At 45.8% G+C, this 20,509-nt stretch overlaps 1 protein-coding gene across 6 annotated transcripts in view; it reads right to left on the reverse strand.

Moving 5' to 3' along the window:
• Positions 1-20,509, reverse strand: part of ZNF618 (zinc finger protein 618) — a 2,057,359-nt gene that overhangs the window by 531,820 nt on the left and 1,505,030 nt on the right. For 5 of the 6 annotated variants that reach the window (XM_069609870.1, XM_069609868.1, XM_069609869.1 and 2 more), the window contains one exon: positions 16,433-16,513. The exons of the other annotated variant lie outside the window; for it this stretch is intronic. In XM_069609870.1, coding sequence (XP_069465971.1) covers positions 16,433-16,513 — 81 coding nt within the window. The remainder of the gene's footprint in view (positions 1-16,432; positions 16,514-20,509) is intronic. 6 annotated transcript variants of the gene reach the window in all.

Raw genomic sequence — 20,509 nt, forward strand, 5'->3', positions numbered from 1 at the left:
GTCAGCACCTCGGCCAGAACCCCTGTTTCAGGTTGCTCAACTTGTGGCTGCGAAATAGCCAGGTATTCTGCTAAACCCGCCAGCCTCTTGTGGAAGACCTTAGCTGACGAGGGAGTATATGGGTGCTTGTTGCCCGCTGCAGGTCGGGAGCTGTAGGAGACATGCTAGGTGTGGGAAGCTGTGGCGTGCTGACTGGCAGTGCCGGGGGCTGCTACAGAGGCTGTGCCACCGCAACTGGTGTAAGCGCGGGGACCAAGGACTGAACTGGGGCCGGCACCACGGTCAGAGCCTGGGGTGGTGCAGGAGGGAGCATGTTTTGATGGCCCCCCCTGAGGATGTTGCCCATCTGCAGTGATTTCATGAGGGTAAGGAACTTTTTGAAGAACCTATCCTCGCATGTATGGGAAGGGCTTGGGGGTGAAGGAGCCAGGCCCGGTGGTTGTTGAGCTCTTGGAATTCAATGCCGCCCCGCGCTGGGAGCTGCATACCGCCCCTGTGAAGGTGTGGTTGGGTATGATGTGGACCAGGTCACCAGAGTGGTCCAGTCCCACCTAGACGTGCGTGCCCATGCCTGTTCTCAAGGAGGCAGCAGCTCCGGGTGAACTGCCATCACTGAAGAGCGGGCCTAGTCTCCGCCTGCACGCTTAGAAGCAAAGCCTCAGACCCTCCCTGCACCTCAAGTAGAGACCTGGGAGGTGGAGTGCCCTCGGCCTTGACGCTGGTGATGCTGCGTATAGGCATGCCCTCGGGCGCGAGCCTGGTAGTAGAGCAAAGCCCCCCAGGGATGTCCCCAGTAGCAAAGCCTTGCAGCCCCTCAGCGGTGGAACCAGGAGTATCTTGCGACCCTCCACCTGGCCGGTAGCTCTGAGAGCCTTGGTCTCCTTGCTGGAAGGTCCCTCCCACTCGGGCGCTTCCCTGGGAAGGGGTCACCCTTGTGGGGTGCGAATGAGAACAGGGCACGTACCTTAGGCCTGGTCTTCCTTTGAACATAATTCTTGATGTCCTCTGGAGGTGATCTCTCAAACAGCTCCCTCCACCTGGCCCAACGATTCTAGTGAGCTCGCAAGGTCAACGCGTTGCACGCAGAACAGCCGTCCCAGCCGTGGGAAAGGCGTCGAGAACCGAAGGGGCGACAAGGAGGGGAAGCAACCTTGCCCTTTTCAGGCCGGACCCACGAAGCTGCCGTGAAAGGAATCATAAAACCGTGACCAATAGCCAACCTGTGTTGCAGCAGATGTCAACGGTACACAGAGCCCTGCTACACTGATAACCAGGACTGGGAGAGATACTTGCTACTGTGGCACTGTCCTTGACTCCAAAGACAAGAAAAGACAAGTGTTTCATCACAGCCGGTGAGTCAAAAGAAGAACAGATAAAAAACGCTCTGTGTTGAATGAAAGTTGCGAATGGCAAATTAAGGGAAAATCAAAGAACTGTTAACACCTATGGGGAAAACCAGCTGCAGAGGGGTCCAGCACCAGGTGGGTGCTCACTCGAGAGACTCTGGTTAATTCCCCTATTGTTGAAACTACCGATACCAGAAGGCCTTAGGAGAGCCACAAGGAGAAGGTCAAAGTAGTCATACACGGGTCTAGCAAAAGCTTATGTACAGTCGAAAGTCTTTGACTGACAAGTACTTGGAAGATGAAGGGAAGTCAATCCTGCATAGTGAGAAAGTAGAAAGAACTGTGGGGCTGACAAACGTGAACAGGACGGAGGGATGCCTGCAGAACGGAGCGAATCATAATGCCCACTGAACATTGTGTTGACAAGAGTGAACCCGACAGAGGGATGTCCACATTGGATTGTCTAATAGGACATTAAGACTTGGGAATGCAACAGGTGAAATTGTTTAGGAAAAGCCATAGTGACCCCGATGGAGGGAGGCTAACATTTGAGAAGGGTCTGAACCCGGAAGAGGGGGATCCAGGGGTGAAAAGTCATCATCCAACACACATATGGAAAGGAACCTTTTGTTTGGTTATTTTGAACACATCAGGTCCTCGAAGGCAAGAGACTTTTTTGTATAAAAGAGGCTTAACCACCGAAGATCCTGATACTTGACAACAGAACTCTAGTCTTGTGCTGGGAAAGCTTGAGAGTGTGTTGTGCTCAGGAGTCCCACTTTGTCCCGTGCTCAAAATGTGTGGAAGGGAGACCCCCTGCTACCGCATCCTGACTTATCATTTGGCAACAATTCCTTCTTTCTTGTGAACACTATCCCAATCTCTTGATGTATTTAGTTAAAAAGCCTTGGCAATCATTTTTTTAGTATAGGCCCTTTTATTTGACAAGACGCCACTAGAAATGCCTGATTATTTTTTGATGGTCGTAGCTTGCTCCCATCTTAGATTTAGGTTTAGATTAGGTGTTTTTCCAACCTACCTATACAGTTTAATAAACACCCTTGAAATGTGATCACTTGTGTCTGTCTTTACTGTTACCACCACGAGTTCCTTACAATTGCTAGGAGAGAAAACAGGCAGAGAAAAAACAGAAAGCTTTGGGGAAGAGTGTGTGGAATTATAAGGCCAGACGACTAACCCAGGAGCGCTTGTGAAGCGGTCCATTCCTGTCGACGTGGAAAAGAGGACTGATGAGTGGTGCCGGTGGGTGGATTCAGGGGAGCGCATGCTCATAGGGGGTGTCCGGTCAAAGGTTCGACACCAAAAGGATCGAATGACCAAAGGGTCGAGGTAATAGGACCGAAAACCAATGGGTAGAATTTTTAAAAAAAATATATATATATGTTTTGGTTTTCGAATAATAAAAAAAGTGTTTTTTGCACCAAAAACAGGGGTTTGGGGGGGAAACTTCCCAATTTCTTTTTAAAAAATTCGACCCTTTGGTTTTCGGTCCTTTTGATTCGACCCTTTGGTCATTCGATCCTTTGCATTCGAACATTTGACCTAGAACCCTCATAGGGCCACACGCATCTAAATTTAAAGGGGAGACCATTTTTTCAGGTGAAAAAGGTTTGGTTTCCCATCCGTAGCAAAGGAGGCCCATACAGTATACAGTACAGAGGAAACGGGACGGGATGAAGGAGTGTAGGAGTAAAGCTAGGGGAAGGGAATTCCTGATGAACTGAGCTAGGAGACAAGCATGAGCCCGATTGGGGGGAGCTAATGATGAACAGTTAAAAGACAGAGCAGGCTGCCGAGACTGCTCACCTAAACTAAATGTGTTCAAGTGCTGATGCTCCACCAATACCTGCGTGCTGTCCACCATGGGGAAGAGGAGACTTTTACCCAATTTTGCCATTGTAACATTTTGTTTCACACTATTTCTTTTCCTTTTTTTAACCATTTCCTTACACACATTTAGAAGAATAAGATTGAGGGCAGGCATTAGGTTTTGTAGTTTAAATATTATTTGGACAAGACCGACAGGACTGTTTTCTTTTTATTTCGATGGTAGAGTTTGCTCCCATCTCAGAGTTAAGGCTAGGTAGGAGTATTTCAAACCCCTGCAATATAAGTAAATGTTTTCAAAATTGTAACCATTGTATCTGTCATGCTTATGATACCATGACCTCCTCACATATGGTGTCATTCATGTGATGCGACTCAATTGATACAAATTGGGTACCCAGCCAGAATAGAAAAGACCTCCCCTCTATGTTAAGCCACTTGACAACCCAAAGGGTTCACCCACAAAATAGGAGTCACTTTCCGCCCCTTAACCCCACAGGCAATTCCTCCCAAAAGGATGATGGTGGAGAGCAATATGTATACCCTTATTTTCCCCCATGATTATCTAATACCTAGCAGTCTTGGTTGCCCTCAGACTGAGTATCCTGAGCCTAGGGAAAACCAACCATGTTTTGTATAAACATCTCTCCGGGATTTACCAAAAATCAAGGTTGGACAGATGACTGAAAAACCCTTCTCAAACACTGTGGAGATTAACAGGGAAGAGAATCAGGGAGACCTAGAGAAAGAGATAACAGAAAGGGCCCATACCGAGAATGACAACATCTTAGAAATGTATTTTTACCACCTGAAAAAAGTATCTCCTATTGCCTCTGTAGTGGGAGTTACACCCCCCCACCCCCACCACAAACAATGTTAATTTTGTGGAGTTTGGGACCACAGAATAGTAGCAGAAAATAGTTTCTATCCAGGACATCCAAGAGAAGCAGACTTTTTCCTATCCCAAACCAACCATGTTTCCCTTGTAGAAAAGTTGGCCCTTTATGAAAAATTGCCCCCTGAATAAAATCCAGAAAGGGTTTGGTGAGCAAAAATGTCCACCAGCTAATGTTCCTTGTGCAGTAGGCCAGTGTTTCGGGGGAAGAGTATGTGAGAAATCAGAGGGTATTCTCACAGATGGTCCTCAGGGATCCTTTGTTCAGGTCGCCAGTGGAGGGCCATCACCCTTGGATCCCAACCCTGGGGACGGAGAAGCAGGGGTGGATCACCTGGGCAGGGGATCTTTCGGGATTTCAGAGGGAATGCCCTTGGGAGAGACGTAGTATTCCTCCTACCCAACAGCCCCTCAGTCATTACGGGATACTGTCAATCAAATCCTATCAAAGCCCAGTGTACTTCTATAACAACACGGAAGAAACACAAAAGGAAAATAAAAGCGCCCTTGTGCACTCACCCCATTCACCCTGACAAGACCCCCCCTAGATTTTGCTACATTCCCTCCTGACAACTACAACTTCCATAATTCCTTCCCTATGCTATGGTGTGTCTCAAAACCCTTGGGACGAGGAAGAGGCAGGCGAGAGTGATGGAGATTACCCATAGGGACTAATACACCATGGGTTCCTATGGGCGATCTCAAGCATGTTCCATTAACGAAGTCAGGAAGGGCTGGACAACTACTCACACATGACTCTCGTTACTCCTCCCCACAAATATAAAAGGTGGAGCAGAAAAGTACAGAGTGAGCTGGGGATGCTGGAAGGTGTCGAGATGGCAGAGGAAGATCAGTTGAGCTGCAGAGACCCTGGGAGGCCTGGAGGAGGAGGAACCACCACAACGGACCTTTGAATGCAGGAGAGGCTGCAGTGGAGGGAGAGACCTGAACCTCCAGGAGGCTAAACCAGGGGAAGCTGAGGTCTCCTGGCGGTGCCACACCAGCGCTCCTCCCCTGGGCCAAGCAGGCGAGCACAAGTCTCTGAGGGGCAGGCGATGAGACCCTGACCTCAAGACTTATCCCCACTGAAGCTCCTAAATCTCCCAAAACCAGAGAAACTCATTCTGGGGAGCTGTGAAGTAAGAGCGAAAACCAACCAGATGCATTCTGGGACTGGAAGTCCCGAGCCATATAATTGGTGTCAAATGGAAACGAGGTGATGCACGAAAAGGAATGATCCTTTCTGAGCAAGGCGGTGTACAGCAAGAAGATACCCTCCAGGGTGAATGACCGAGTCGGGAGGCACTACCAAAAAGGGAAAATCCAGGCTGCGACTACGAGAAACCATTAAAGAAAGAAAAAGCCGTCGATCGCAACTGGTGAGTCAAGGAGAGCGATAAAAAGCCCGGTATGCGGGAGTGCAAACAGACAACAGATTGATTGAACACGAGGAAAGGCGCGAGTGAAGATAACTCCTGAATGTGAATGCAAGATACATAAACCGAGTGGTCAGGAGAGTAAGAAGGAGACGCTCATTCAAAGGTCTCGGGTGAAATTTATCGTGAACTGTAAGCTATGAGAAGAACAGAAACTGGGATACAACAGTAGCCTTGGTAATCTCGATTGACACTGACGACGATGCGAATATTAGAGAAGGTTCGCGCCTGATCCTGGGCAACCAAAGACATTGACTCGAGATAAAGATGTGAACTACAGGCTCGCACCCATCTGAGGGAAGCCTCTCTGTGTGAGGATTATGATATGAGACATAAGCATGTGGAAGGGAGCCCCGTGCTTGTTGAACTTTGCTTTTTAGAGGTCTGAGTCTGGCAGAGGGGGGCCTACAAGAACCGTGTGAAGCAAGGTCTGAGCCCAGCAGAGGCAAACCGTTGTGAACTGTTTTGAAGAAGCATTACACATCGAAGGGTTTGATCCCGGCTGAGGGAAACCTAGTGAAAATAAGAGTTAAAACAAGCATCAGGAGCCCGGCAAGGGAAAGAGGATTATAGGCCGATCAAGGGAAGTCCTGAGAAGAGAACAGTGAAAAGGTAGGGGAAGGGAATCCCGCATGCACTGAGCGAGGAGAAAAGCTTGAGCCCAATTGAGGGGAGCTAATGATGAACAGTTAAAAGAGACAGTTAAAAGACAGAGCAGGCTTCCGAGACTGCTCACCTAAACTAAGTTGGTTCAAGTGCTGATGCTCCACCAATACCCGAGTGCTGTCCAACGTGGGGAAGAGGAGACTTTTACCCAATTTTGCCATTCTGGCATTTTGTTTCACACTATTTTTTTTCCCATTTTTAGAAACCATTTCCTTACATACATTTAGAAGAATAACTGTGAGGGCAGGCATTAGGTTTTCTAGTTTAAATATTATTTGGACAAGACTGAAAGGACAGTTTTCTTTTTGATGGTAGAGCTTGCTCCCATCTTAGAGTTAGGGCTAGTTAGGAGTTTTTCAAACCCCTGCAATATAAATAAAGGTTTTCGAAATTGTAACCATTGTGTCTGTCGTGCTTATGATACCATGCCTTCCTCACACCCCCCACAGATTACGTTCGACATCCAGATATGGCCATGTACATTTAGAAAACTGGTTCTAAGGTCACAGTACTCCCAATATCACTTTGGAGCAGGGATTACATTATCATGCATGCTATTGCATCACATACATTCAACATGGGAACAAAATGGCATCGAAACATGGGGGTGGCCGAGAGGAGTATTAGTTGAGGGCCGCTTACAATCATTTGTAGAATACAAAAATACATATAACATACCCTCAGGGCTATTTTTAACCTACATAACCTTACTGGAATAGTCTACCAGAGAGACAGATACTATGTGGCTCCATACTAAACGGAGTATATGAAAGCAAAAAGGGTAAAAGATTAATAGCGATCAAATATGATGCTTTATTGGATAGTAGAACCCACAAACAAAGACTTAAAGATCTGAAGTACATGGGAAAAACATCTGGGTAACAACTTTGAAGACACTAAACGGTTGATTATACTTTCATATTCCAAAATAGTGTCATGGAACCAGAGATTTAAGTTGATCCAATTTAACCTCCAACAAAAGCGTCTATTTGACACCTAAAAGAATGTCCTGGATTTTTCCCACAATACCACAGCATTGCTCTAAATGCCAGTTACAAAATGAAGACATAATCCATATGTTTTTGAATTTATATGTTTTTGAAGGGGACTTAGCTGATGTGTCATTGTTTTTGATGTATAAGAAAGATATTTTGCAGGCAACAAGAAAAACATGGGCATTTGTCCAGAAAAATGATTCCCATAAAGGAGGAAGTCCGCGTATGCATTGCCTACCTCTCCGAATCTAGGAGACTGTTGGACTGAATCGCAGTTTAGAGGAGTCCTTGTGAAAAATATGCTATAGGTCTTGTTTTGTTAGCCAGGTTCCTGCTGCAGTTGCCTTTTCTTCAGTTAGGTCAATTAATAAACGCCTCACAGTCATAAGCCTCTAAGTGTGATTTATATTTAGTTTATGTTTGCTGCAGTCTCCTCTTTCTCCCCACTCACCTGTTCCCTAATTTCATGGATGGGGTGAGGGATGCAGAGTTATTTGAAATGGAGGGGAATCGGGATGTTTCTGCTAAAATATTGGTGCTCTGCATTGGTGATTTGGGAAGTGGTAGATAAGTAAGATATATGAAAGCAATATTATGTTCATAAATTGACACCTTTGGAAGAAAAGTATCCTTTACATGCAAAGAATCTCTCAGTCATCAGATCATCACATTTTGTTCTTATTATAAGCCGTGGAGAACCAGAATGGTCATCACAAGTTTATTTCTCGGATCAATGTATTCTTTTGACAGTGTTTGACAGCCTTTAAATGAGTGCAGATTCAAAGCGGTGATTTATTGTTCACGAAAACACAACTAGTCCTGGACCGCTTTGGGGTTATTAATAGCATCTCCAACAGCAATCTGAGAGCCTATAACGAGGAAAAGGAGGGCAGAACTGACAAATGACTGTTTTGCATTAAAGTTAGGACTTTCTCACTTACCCTTGAATTTATTTGTATGGAAAACAAAGGTCACCATACCACTATTTTCTTCAGAGCTGTAACTGTTGTACAACAATATAAATGATCACATCAGGGTTAATAATGAACAATAAATCAAAATGGTCATCTCCCTTGCACTTTCTAAAATGCTGAGATGTTACCAAAGGAAACCCTACCAAAGCACTCATAGTAGATAAATGTAAAATAAAATCTGCTTTGACCGAAGAGAATAAAATGAAAAACAATTGAGAACTTAACAGGGTCTGGGAGGAGTAGAGACTCCTCCCAACCCGAGTGAGGAGATCTACAAGGACGTATACCAGAGCAGTCTTATCCCAGAGGTGGGACGAGGGGGTTGAGAGGGCCCTAGTGCATGAATGTGCCTTGAGTGTGAAGACCAGTACCACTTGCATTCCCCCAATTCCATGAACCCTCCATTCAGGTCCCAGTTCTCGATTCTTTCTTTCAGGACTTCGAATACCAGCATGCACCGCCATATAGGTGAGGCCTGCAGACCACAGGAGAGAGCTAACAGCACCCATACCGAGCCTAACGCTCAGGTGCCTGTCATCAGAGGGATGCATTACTCATTATAGCATAGATTCAGCACGCAACCCCACATCCAACATATAAAAACACAAAGAATGTAGAAATTGCTATGCACCAAAATGGGGCAGGGCTAAGAGGGCTTACCTAGCTTTGCACTACAATGGCCCAATCCTGAGAGAAAAGACAGCCTTAGATTGGGCCCCATGAGTCAGGTGGGATGCAAACCCAATATTTTAAAGGCAGGAAGTTACTGGTATAAAAGACATGTGGGAGTCATCGGGAGTGAGGTGTATTCGGGTGTGATCAGGAAGTGCGGAGGCGGCACAAAGGATTGGGAGGATGGCAGAAAGTGGAGCGGAGTGCTGAAGAGTTTGTGGAGGAGTTCGATAGGAGTACAGGTGAGGTATTGTGTGTGAGAGAGTAGTACCTAGTACAGAGAGTGAAGTTGTGATTGTGAGTGGTGGTAGAGTGGGGTGCAAAAGGGAGAAGGGTAGTGGAAGAACAGAGTGAGGGGGAGCCTAGAGAGAATGAGAAGGGAAATTCAATGGAGTAGGAGGTGAGAAAAGCAGATGGGATAGTAGGAATGAGAAGACCAGAGGGTGTAAGTAGTGAGAGGAGAATGTGGGAGAGAAGGGGAGAGGAAGACAAGAGAGGGAGGAGAAAGGTAGAAGGGCCTAGAGAACAGCAGAATGTTTGAGGGAGTACAGGCACCATCTTAAAACCATCATTGTGGGGGACGGTAGTGTCCTCTTAGCAAGTCCGGAGGGAGCAAGATAAATAACACCTTGGCCTTTAGGCCTCCCCACAGTAGAGGCTACAGTTGATTGTGGGGATTACTGATGGCTAGTACTCATGCTGACCTTGGAAACCTGGGTTAGGGTGGAGGATGCATACACAAGATTAATGGAACAGAGAGAACAGCTCCTTATGTGGAGACCTCTAACAGTCTGAAACCCCTGACAATGAAGGTACAAAAGAAGTGTTAACCATCTATCTAGTCTCTTAAGGTCACCTGGGTTGTCTCAAAAAATGTTTATTAAATTTGTGTTAATAAAAACCCTCTACTGGATTGTTGACTTTCTTAAGGCCATCTGTGACAACGTTCCAGTCTTAACCCCTGAACTAAAGGGTTGCTTCATGCGCCTGTTCATCCCTTCTACCTCGCCATAGGTCATAGTTCCACAACTTCTTTTTTATTATTGTCATACTGGATTGAAAATCCTTAACACTGAAGAGACTGTGGTCAGTGATGCCCAAACTATGACTACAGTCCTGGGTCTGCTCCAAGCTCTATGAGTACCATTACTAACACAGAAAACGGAAACTAAAGGTGCACCCCCTCTGGTGTATGTTTCTAAGTTTTCCACACAGAGTAATTACATTAAAAAGATTATCAAGGGAAACTGGAGAACTCTCACATACGACCTCAGAGTGCAACATCTCTTCAAAACATTTCCGGTATTCGTTTATCATAGAAGTAGGAATCTCAGAGACTTAATTGTCTCCACAAAACCATCCATTCAAAAACCCATCACAAAATGAATCGGTACATTTCCTTGCTTACACTGTTTGTACTGTGGATTTGTTACCAAGGGAGAAACTATTAATCATTCCTGCTCGGGCGAAAAAATTAAATTGAAAAACTATGCGACTTGCGACAGCACCCACATAATTACCCACATAATTTATTCTATCAAATGCCCATGTGGGCTCTACTATAATGGTCAGTCCAGAAGACCAGAAAAGGTTAGGTGGAACGAACATAGATCCTGTATCAGGAATGCTAACAAACTCAGCGGTGGCCAGACATTGGCACAAAAAGAAACACATTTCCCAGATCAGGTTCCAGATAGTGGAAATTTTGACCAAATCGAACCCACACGAAACCATCAACATTAAACTTGATAGAAGAGAAACCTACTGGATTGATTGCCTAAGAACCTTGACTCCAGATGGAATTAATGAGGAGATAAACATTCTATGTTGCATCGGACTGCTCCCAAATATGTATTTATCTTTTCTAAGATGTTTTGATTTGCAATATACTGAATTTACATATCGGTTTTTCCTTATTTAGACCACACCCCTCCCTGTGTTGCTCCCATCAACACTATTCTAGCCCATGTATGCATTTTCTTAAATCAGCTTGACGACTTTGAATGAAATTACTTTGCCACGCATTTAACTACCAGGCTTTCATGAAGATTGTCCTCCAATTACACAAAGTAACGTGCCGTTTTACACATATCCGTCTTATAATTCAATTAATGTATCCAAAGATCTATGCATTCTCTCTAAAGGTAGATTTTATTGCACATTAACAGTCTCACTATGTTACGTGACTTCACACTGTAGTACCTGTTTTGTGAAAAATTGCATTGTTTCTCATAAAATCACCGACATTTGAAAGTGAACATTTTAGAATGATTCACATGTATATTTAATTACCAGTATTGCAGTCTTATGTACGTTTTTCTATGGAGTTTACACGTTTTAGCACAAACATCAGTTTTACAGTTTAATACATGCATACCTAGATTGGTGCTTCTTCTTTAAAACACACGTTTACTTGGAAACTCTATCTACCCCCTTTTCCACTTTCTCCTGTCACAACAGACAACGGACTGACACTAAATGGTTTACCTGATGTGTCCCAATCCGAGGGTCAGGCAAAGTCAGGGAATTAACCCGAACCGCACACACCTGACGGCCCTTTCCCTTACCCGCAGGGATAAAAGGTAGAGCACAAGAGCACACTACGAGCACGGGAGACCGCAGGATGAGACAGCTATCGAGGTGCGGCAGTTCAAGAGGAGGAGAAAGACTGCACGAACTGAGAGGGTGACAAGGAAAGAAGCGACCTTGCCCTTTCCATGCTAGGCCAGTGAGACCTCCGTAGAAGGAATCATAAGACAACGAACAATAGCTCAAGTGTGTTGCAGCAGATGTCAACGGTACATGGAGCGCGCCTATGCTGATAAGCAGGACCGAGGGAGGCTCCAGCTACCGTGGTACCAGCCTTGACTCCAGATACGAAGGCCAATCAGTTCATCACAGCTGATGAGTCAAGGGGAGAACCGATAAAGAAACCGAACTGTGTTGAATGAAACAGAACCACATGGGTGCTCACTCGAAAGACTCTGGTCAATTCCGTGTTTTTTGAAACTGCAAATACCATAAGGCAATGGGGAGGCTGTAAAGGAACGGTTAAAGTGGTCATACAGGGTTCTGGCAAAATCCTCTATACATGCGAAAGACTTTGACCGGCAGGTGATTGCGAAAGGCATGATTGATGAAGTTGGCAAGAGTGAAACCGGCAGAGGGATGCTGACAAAAAGGGGCAAAAGCCTGTAGTCCTTCTGAACAGTGTGTTGACATAAGTGAACCCGATCGAGGGATGTCCACAGTGAACTTACTGTTTGTGGAAAATTGGCAAGAGTGAACCCGAAGCAGGGATGCCTATAAAGAGCGGCGAAGTCTAAAGTCCCAAGAAACAGTGTGTTGAAAAAAGTTAACATGGCAGAGGGATGTCCACTGTGAACTGTTTAAAAAGACATTAAGATTCGTGAACCAAGGAAAAGCCATAGTCAACCCGGCGGAGGGTGGTTGACGTCTGAGAGGGGTCTGAGCCCGGAAGAGGGGGAACCCTGGGGTGAAGAACGATCATCCAACTAAGGAGAAGAACTTTTTGAGTGAATTTTTGTTTCGACACTTTGAACCTAACAGACCCTCGAAAGCAAGGGAACATAGCTATTTGAGGTCCTGGTATCATTAAGGAACTTTCTAGGGATCTACGACCATAAGAGGGGGATACAGGGGTGAACTCATCACCCAAAGTTCATTGATTAGTTTTAATACGATTTGTGAGGGGTCTGCGCCCGCAAGAGCGGGACCCAGGGGTGAACCTATCACCCAAAGTATAAGTGGAACAGAACTTTGTGTTTGTTTGTTAAAAACATCAGGCCTTCGAAGATGAGAGACTTTTGTTAAAAAAGGCTTAACCATCGAAGAACCTGATACGGAACTGTCGGCTCATGCCGTGAAAGTTCGAGTGTGTGCTGTGCTCAGAAGTGCCGCCTTATCCCCGCTCAAAATGTGGGGAAGAGAGACCTCTGGCTAACACATCCTGACAAATTATTTGAGAACACTTCTTTCTTTATTGTAAATCCTAGGACTGCCTTATTTTTCATTTGATGGTCAAAACTTGCTCCCATCTTAGATTTAGGTTTAGATCAGGTGTTTATCCAACCTGCATACTGTTTAAATAAACACCCATAAACTGTAATCACTTGTGTCCGTCTTTACTGTTGCCACCATGAGTTCCTTACAGCGCCCTCACATCTACTCCGCTTGGGTTCTCTTCTCAGGTGGCCAGGGAAAGGCCATCGCTTTTGGATCCTGACCCTGGCAGGTGGAGAAGCGAGGGAGGATCACCTGAGTGGAGGGTGCTAGGGGATTGGAAGTGAGATGTCCTCAGGCGGTATTCCTCATTTCACTTTCGGGAAGAACCCTCTATTCCTGAGGCAGTTATGGGGTATTGCTATCCCTGTCCCACTGACCAGGAAAATGCCCTGAGTTATTTCTACTCTAGAAGCACTAGAAAGAGGGTGAAGAAGATGGGGGTCAAGGATGAAACATGTGAGACATGGTATCCATCTCTCCCTATTGAAGACCAACCTAACCCTGCCCTGGCCTTTATAGGCTATTGCAAAACATCTCCCCTCATTTTACCTCTGACAGTACTGGGACGAGGAATAGGCAACAGAGTAATGAACACCAAAATCTAATTTCACCACTCTAGTACTGGGACGAGGAAGATGCCTGCAGAGTACTTCGAAGGTCCAGCATGTCCCTTTAACTATGGTCAGGCAAGCCCAATTGGCGATTCACACCTGCAACCTGTAAAGTGGGTGCAGGTGTATAAAGAGAGACCAAAGGAGAAGCAAGGAGAGCAACAGGGATGCCTGTGTGGGAGAGACCAGCAGGGGACCCTTCTCATGAGGAGGCAGCCGTGGTGGGACCTGAGAGATAGCCAGGACGCCAGCAGATATCCCAGAAGAATTGTGGGGCCCAGTGCAAGTCGGGCTGTTAGGCTGCCACAGGTGTGCCAGCCTCTGTGGTTGGGAGAAAGCAGCTGGCACTGTGAGCAAGGCAGATGGAACGCCACCCACGTCTGTATCGGAGAAGTGTGGCTGCCGGCATGTGCAAGAAAGCACCCGGGGTGCTAGCGGGTCTTGCAGAGGCTGGCTCGCCGGCCTATGAAGCAGAATAGAAGCTCCATAGCCACCGGAGATGAACGCCGAAAACTGATGAGTGCAGGGAAAGGTCAGTCAAAGCCAGGGCGCTCCTAGGGGGCTACGCATAAGCAATGAAGTGCCATATGAATTATATTGAATACCGAACTGAATGAAAACTTGAAACAAAGCTATTTCACGCATATTGAATATTGAACTGAATGAAACGTTATGGGCAAAAGCTAATAACTGATGAAAGCCAAAAGGGAAAGTGCTCATTTGAAAGCAGGCAATGGAAAAGAGCGCAAGTGTGAAAGTGTGTGACAGAAGGTGGGAATAAATAAGACCACCTCAAAGAGAAACATTATGAATGGATGCAGTGTGGCAAGGCCAAAGACCGGCATAAGACATGTGACACATAATGGCATAGCCAAGAGGTTAACCAGGAGAAGCCAGGAGAGTGTGAACCTGCATATAAAGCCAAGAGGCCGACAAAGAGAAGCTAAGTGGATGTGAATCTGTACACATGGGCAAATACAGAAGAACCTAGGGCTCCTGGTTGCGCAACTTGTGATGGGTGGACTGTGTGGTCTGACAACTGCGCCTAGACCAGGGAGCCCTGAATTGTGAAAGCCAAAGAAATTGTGAAACAAACCAAGAAGGAGCACTGTGAATAAACTGCTAATGCAATCCAGAAGGAGTGTCGAGTTGACCTGGAGTTGTGTTAACCATTGAAAGACTGAGACCAGTTCAAGTTGCTACGTTGAAGTCTTGGTACCCCCTGAGACTTGATGAAGTGCAAATGCTGTCTTGAGGACAGAGCCTCAAGACCTCTTTTCTTTTTTTATCTGTGTTATCTTGAACTTTGGGAAGGGAACTCAGAGGACTGTGTGGTACCATACTGCCTTGAACTTGGGAAAGATAATCTTGAGACTTTTGTGGAACTTTCTTGAACATGGGGAAGGGGAGCTGAAGAAACTAAGCGCTGGAAGAAGCTCAGAAATTTGAGTTAATCACCATCTATTTTATTATGGACATCCATACACATTGTTTAGCTTTAGTTGTGAGGGCAAGGATAGGTTTTGGACACAGAGGGGGTCATTACGACTCTGGCGCTAACGGGCTAACGGCGCCGTAAAAGGCTGCGGCACCGTTAACCCCTCAGCGCCTAATTACGAGGTCCCTTTGCGGGACCGGACCTGAACGGCTGGTCTGGACCAGCCGTTAAAGTAGGGACCCGCAAAGGGACCTTTGAGGTAATTACAGTACCGCAATTTGCGGTACCGTAATTACCGCCTTCCCCAGTCCCATTGAGCCCTATGGTGCAAAAATGGGAATGGGGAAGGGCCAATGTTCAATGGGGAATTACCGCCGCGCCAACCTTGGAATGGGATGGTAATTCCCCATTGAACCTTGGCGGACTCGTTACAACACCGGCAGCAACCATGGTGCTAATAGAGCCATGGGTTACCGCCAGTGTTGTAATGAGGGCCAGAGACTTTTAAGTTGAACTCTTGGACTCAGACTTTCCTTAGTTCTGTTCAGGTAGGGAAATCCCACCTTGGCATATGGCAAGTTAGGCCTTCTACCATCCTTACATTTGATTAAATAAACCATTTTATTTTGAACTTTCAATCTGTTGTCTGTGTCTTGCTTCATGATGCCTTCACCTCACACAACTCCCCGCTAAATGCAACACTTAAAACAGGGTATGAGCAACTTCAGTAACAGATTTCTTACTGCAATACAAGAATACACAAAAAGAAAATAGAATATTATATATTTTTTTTTATTTCTTTATTTACTGGCAAACCTATATTTTGGCCAGAATGGTTTGTTGGTGGAGTTCACTGGATTAAGGATATCTGCAGAAATGGAAAGTGGATTGATTTTGATGTGTTATGTGTGGATTTCAATATTGATAATGTTTCCATTGCGGATTAAAGGAAGTTGAAGAGATGTATCGGTGAGATTGATGAAAGTGAAGCTGTGGTTTTGGATCATATGGTGGTGGGATGTCAGTCGGTTGCGAGCAAATTGTATCACCGAATCGTTGCTAATTACAAAGATAATACTGGGCTGATGAATGAGTGGAGTAGACGATTGGGTTGTGAGATCACTGCTGATATGTGGTTTGAATTGTGTGCAAATGTGAGGCTTTGTTCAGTTAATCTGTGGGAACGCTCTAGACAAATTAAAATTCTAAACAGATTTTTCTGGTGTCCGGAGAGGCTCAAGAGCAGGGGCATGTCGGATTCGGATGTGTGCTGGTGCTGTGGCCTGGAAGTTGGCACTCTTGAACATTTACTTTGGGATTGTGTCAGGGAAAATAGAATTATTAAGAGACCAGTGCCTATAAAGACAATTTAAGGACACATATTTTACTCACTTTGATAAGGTTAATCGATACTTAATACACTGATGAATCTTTATCAAAAAAGCAGTACAACAAATTGTTAGTTACACTTCCATATTTATTAGGAAAGAAAGTAATGGAAACATTTCTACATTTATATACTCACCACTAGAGTGCTGCGAATTGCTGTTTGTTTCCTCAAAGTTGTTTTGTATTTTAAGTTCCACTTTCCTGCTGAAAGTACTTTCTGTAAAGTTGAGATCATACAAGTCATTAGTAATTGCTTAACATTACTAAAGAGCAATGGATTTTACAAAATGTTCAGGTGAATCACCTGTGCTAAGCCAGAATCTGCATTTTTGATTAAGTATTTCTTTATTTGAAACCACAAAACCCAAGCTGTCCCTAGGTTTCTAAATTACAGAGGTGACATCCCCTACGTTGGTAGGAATTGGGGAGAATAAATAGTACACAGAAGGGGTGTTCCTACCAGTGGTCATTCAGCATCTATTTAGCAATTTCTTGACATGAAACTAATTCAGTACATAATGGCATCTCATTAAAACAAATGTAGATTGCACAATTCTATAGAAAAAAAAAGTCTCTAGGAGTGTTTGGCAGGATGTCGTACAAACTAACCTGTTCTAGCCTGATTTCTGAAAAGAGCTGAACTTTAACTAAAATACAATGAGGGCCGCTGGCCAACATAGGAATGGTGGCTGGCTTCTGACCACAGCATGATGTCCCTTTATCAGATGATGTCTGAAAGGGGTTCCTTGCTCCATTGTACAGTTCCAGAAAAAGGGTACCAAAGTCTCTTCCACCTTTGCCTTTTTGGCCTGTGTCCCCAGTCTTTGGTTAGTCGCTTTTTCTCTGTTAGTCTCTTATTATTATTATTTAGTCTCTTTAGTCTCTTATTATTATTTAGTCTCTTTAGTCTCTGTCTCAGTCCAAGGTCTTTTTCAACCCTTGGGAATCTCTTGGTTCGAAGGTCCGTACCAGGTACTTTCCTTGGATTCCCCACCAACAATTCTTGTGGGATTTTCTCACCCCACCTTGCAGTCTGGTTTCTGTCACCCCACCTTGGGATCTGGTTTCGGTAACTTTGCCTGGGGATCTGTTTGCTGTCACCCACATTGAGGTATGGTTTCTGTTTCCCCGCTTTGGGGTCTAGTTGCTATCACCCGGACTTGGGGTTGGGTGTTTCTCACTCCGCCTTAGGAACTTGTATGGCCGTTCCGCACTCCTCCTTGGAGCGACTGCATACCTTCTGTCTCTGTGCGGTTCTCTTCTGGGCAGGCGTTCACAAAGTCAACGCGGGTTCTCTCTTCCACCTTCTTCCCGGAATTTTGCATCTGTTGGAGGCAGTACTCCCTTTTGACTGCTTCCTGCGGGGTATCTGCATCGGTTCCTCGTCGGACCTCTCATCCGTCGCTCGAACAGTTCTCACGGCATGGAAGTCTCCTGGGTTGGGATTCTACAGTTTGTATCTCGGTAGAGATGCTCTGCATTTCGCGGGCACTTTGGCAGGCGGGTGTTTGCTTCATCCCGGATCACCTCCCAGGGGGAGGTTTCTCCTCTTCTGCAGCTCTATGGGCTACCTTCCTTTCTCATTCAAAGACTGATTGGGTCATTATCCTTCATACAACGAGGGGGCTCCCTTCTGAGGTGAGGACAGAACCTGAAAAAGGCCAGAAACCATGTCATCAGGAAGTTGCAAGTACGTTCACAGTTTGTCTCAATGGCAGAAACGTTTTGTTGGTTATGTATGAATTAATCTCGAGTTAGCAGTCCCCAAACAGGGATTTTCCTTGGCTCATTCTGGCCCCTGGCTGCAGACGCCTCAGCTGTCCAGGGGAGACGCAATAACAAGGGAGGCAGCATGCCACATGACCCTCAGGGAGCCAATCAGAATATTCAAAATGGCTTCCAGTCACTCACTGGCATGGAGGCAGAGTCCTTAGTGATGTAGGTCCATGAGGCTTCCTTTTTGAGGGAGGACCCTCTGGAATGGCAGGATGTGACGAAAAGGGACTCTCTGTCATATTCTGGGGTTACATGACTCTCTGGGAGCCAATCAAAATGCTCAAGATGGCTTCCAATCATTTGTGGCATGAAGGAGGATGATGGAACTGGTTAGTCAACTATCAAAAACTACATTACAATGTGGATAGAAACGAGGGAGCCATTTTCGTAAGTCCTTTTTAAGACTGAAGCAGCAGCCATGTTCCATTTAATATAACCAATCTTAACGCCCTCTTTGGCCAAGGAAAAGAGAAAATAAAGAACATAAGGGGTCAGGTAGGCCAGATGGGCACCAGCCAAAGAATGTGCACTACTTTCAGGTGTATGTCCACCTGGTAGCCGCTCTTCATGGCCAAAATCTGCACACCCAGGACTTCATGAGAGAAGTCCCACTATTTGCGCCTCAGACTGTAAGCAGTCTAGTATGAAGAGTGAGACTGCTCACGGTCAGATGGAGAATCCCTTTTAATAAAAAATAACCTTTCCAAGCCGATTGCCAGCTGACCTCTCTGGGTGGCTGGCTCGCTCACTCATGAAAGCTATGGAAACCCTGACTCAATGGCCAGATGTGCTGGGTGTAGATTTGGAGAGGACACCCAGGAATTTAGCAGTACAGGTTTTTGCTTTGCACTTCTTGAACCGCTATCTAAAGGGGGACCAAACTGCTTCCTTAGCAGTGATAGAAAGGGGCTAGAACTTTGCCCTACGAGTCCCGATCAAGACTGTGTTAGGGAGAATTCTCATCTTCTGGCTAATTTCCCTTACCTATAGAGTCCCCCAGCAGCTTGGCTGGATTTGAAGAGTTTGTTTCTTTTCTCCTGCTAAGAGTGAGACTCTTCCTCCCACTCTTAGGCATTTTTACTATGTGTGTTCTAGGCTATTTTTGTGTTTAATGTCTATGGGGTTTCTCTCACCTCCATAGGAACCATCTTTATTCACATGTGTTACACAGCACCCTCAGTGCAGTGACACAGGGGTGTCGTAGCGACCCCCAAGCATAGACTCCATACCCTGGGACTGACTGTCCCCATTGACTTTACTAGTACATTTTTGTGAACTAAACCAGTAGAACCCATTTTACTATGGAAGTACTGGGAAGGGTTAATAGTTATTCCTTGATGTTCATTTTCGAGAGGGTACCGTGTAGTCCCTCTCTCAAAAGTTTCTGGCTGGTGGCAGTGGTTACTACCGTAAATATTCAACCGCAAATATTTTCCTATGGGATTTTCCCATTGTACGAGGCTACCACAGTTTCTGACAGCCTCTAACATACCGCCGGTGTATTTTAATATTAACTTTACTCCGGTAGGTTTTATTTGCCAGAACTTTAATATAACTTCTTTCTCGTGTCTTTCTCTAAACTCCTAACCCAGGTTGGGGATCCTTTGTTCGTCCTTTTGGCTGGCTTCTGCCAAGAAGCCCTCCTTTCGGCGCCACTGAGTCTGTGGTGGGTCAATTGTGTGGGAGGGAGGGTAGGACCCCTGGACAGGGTTGCCTCAGCAAACCATGTCGCACTCTATCCTGATCGGCTGGAGGGTCTCCCACCAAGGATGACCACTCCACTGTGTGAGTGACAGCTAGGCTGTATGAATGGGGCTCTTTTTGCATAAAAGCAGGGTCCTGAGGACTGGAAGAGCAAGACATCGCCACTGGAACTAAGAAGCCGAAGAGGAGAGAAGCCAAAGACCGCTACAACGACTGAACCACCGGTGAAGCCCTGCTGCAGCATCTCACCACTTTTCTCCACACGACGAGAGAAGATCTTCATCTGCAAGAGCCTTCTTCCCTTGAGCTGGTGGGGTCAACCAGTTTGCCAATCGCCTTCCCGGACCTGCCTTGGTCGATTCGCCAGTACCCTGTACTTGGAGACCGGATAGCCAGGCACCCATCCACCCGGACCGCGATTTAAAGGAGGGTACCTTTTATTCATCGGGCAGCACCGCGGCTGGTTTCATCTCTGGGTAGTGCAGTAACTCGAACCTTCCTCCACGAGAGACTCTCTTCCTCTGCTGGATCCCCCGAACTGCAGGAACTACCAGGAACAACCGTCACTGCAGGAGCCACTTCTTCATTTTAAAGGTACATTGTTCCACCAGGCCGCCCTTTCTTCGCTGTAGCTCTAAAGGTGTTTTAAATCCTTTACCTACCTGTTGGGTTGGCCGCCCCTCTCTCTTAACATTGTCTTTCTCCTTCTGCATCCACCTTATCGAAATCGTTA

Source organism: Ambystoma mexicanum, chromosome 8 (genome assembly GCF_040938575.1).
Source record: "Ambystoma mexicanum isolate Mex_15411 chromosome 8, UKY_AmexF1_1, whole genome shotgun sequence".
NCBI classification, from domain to species: Eukaryota; Metazoa; Chordata; class Amphibia; order Caudata; family Ambystomatidae; genus Ambystoma; species Ambystoma mexicanum.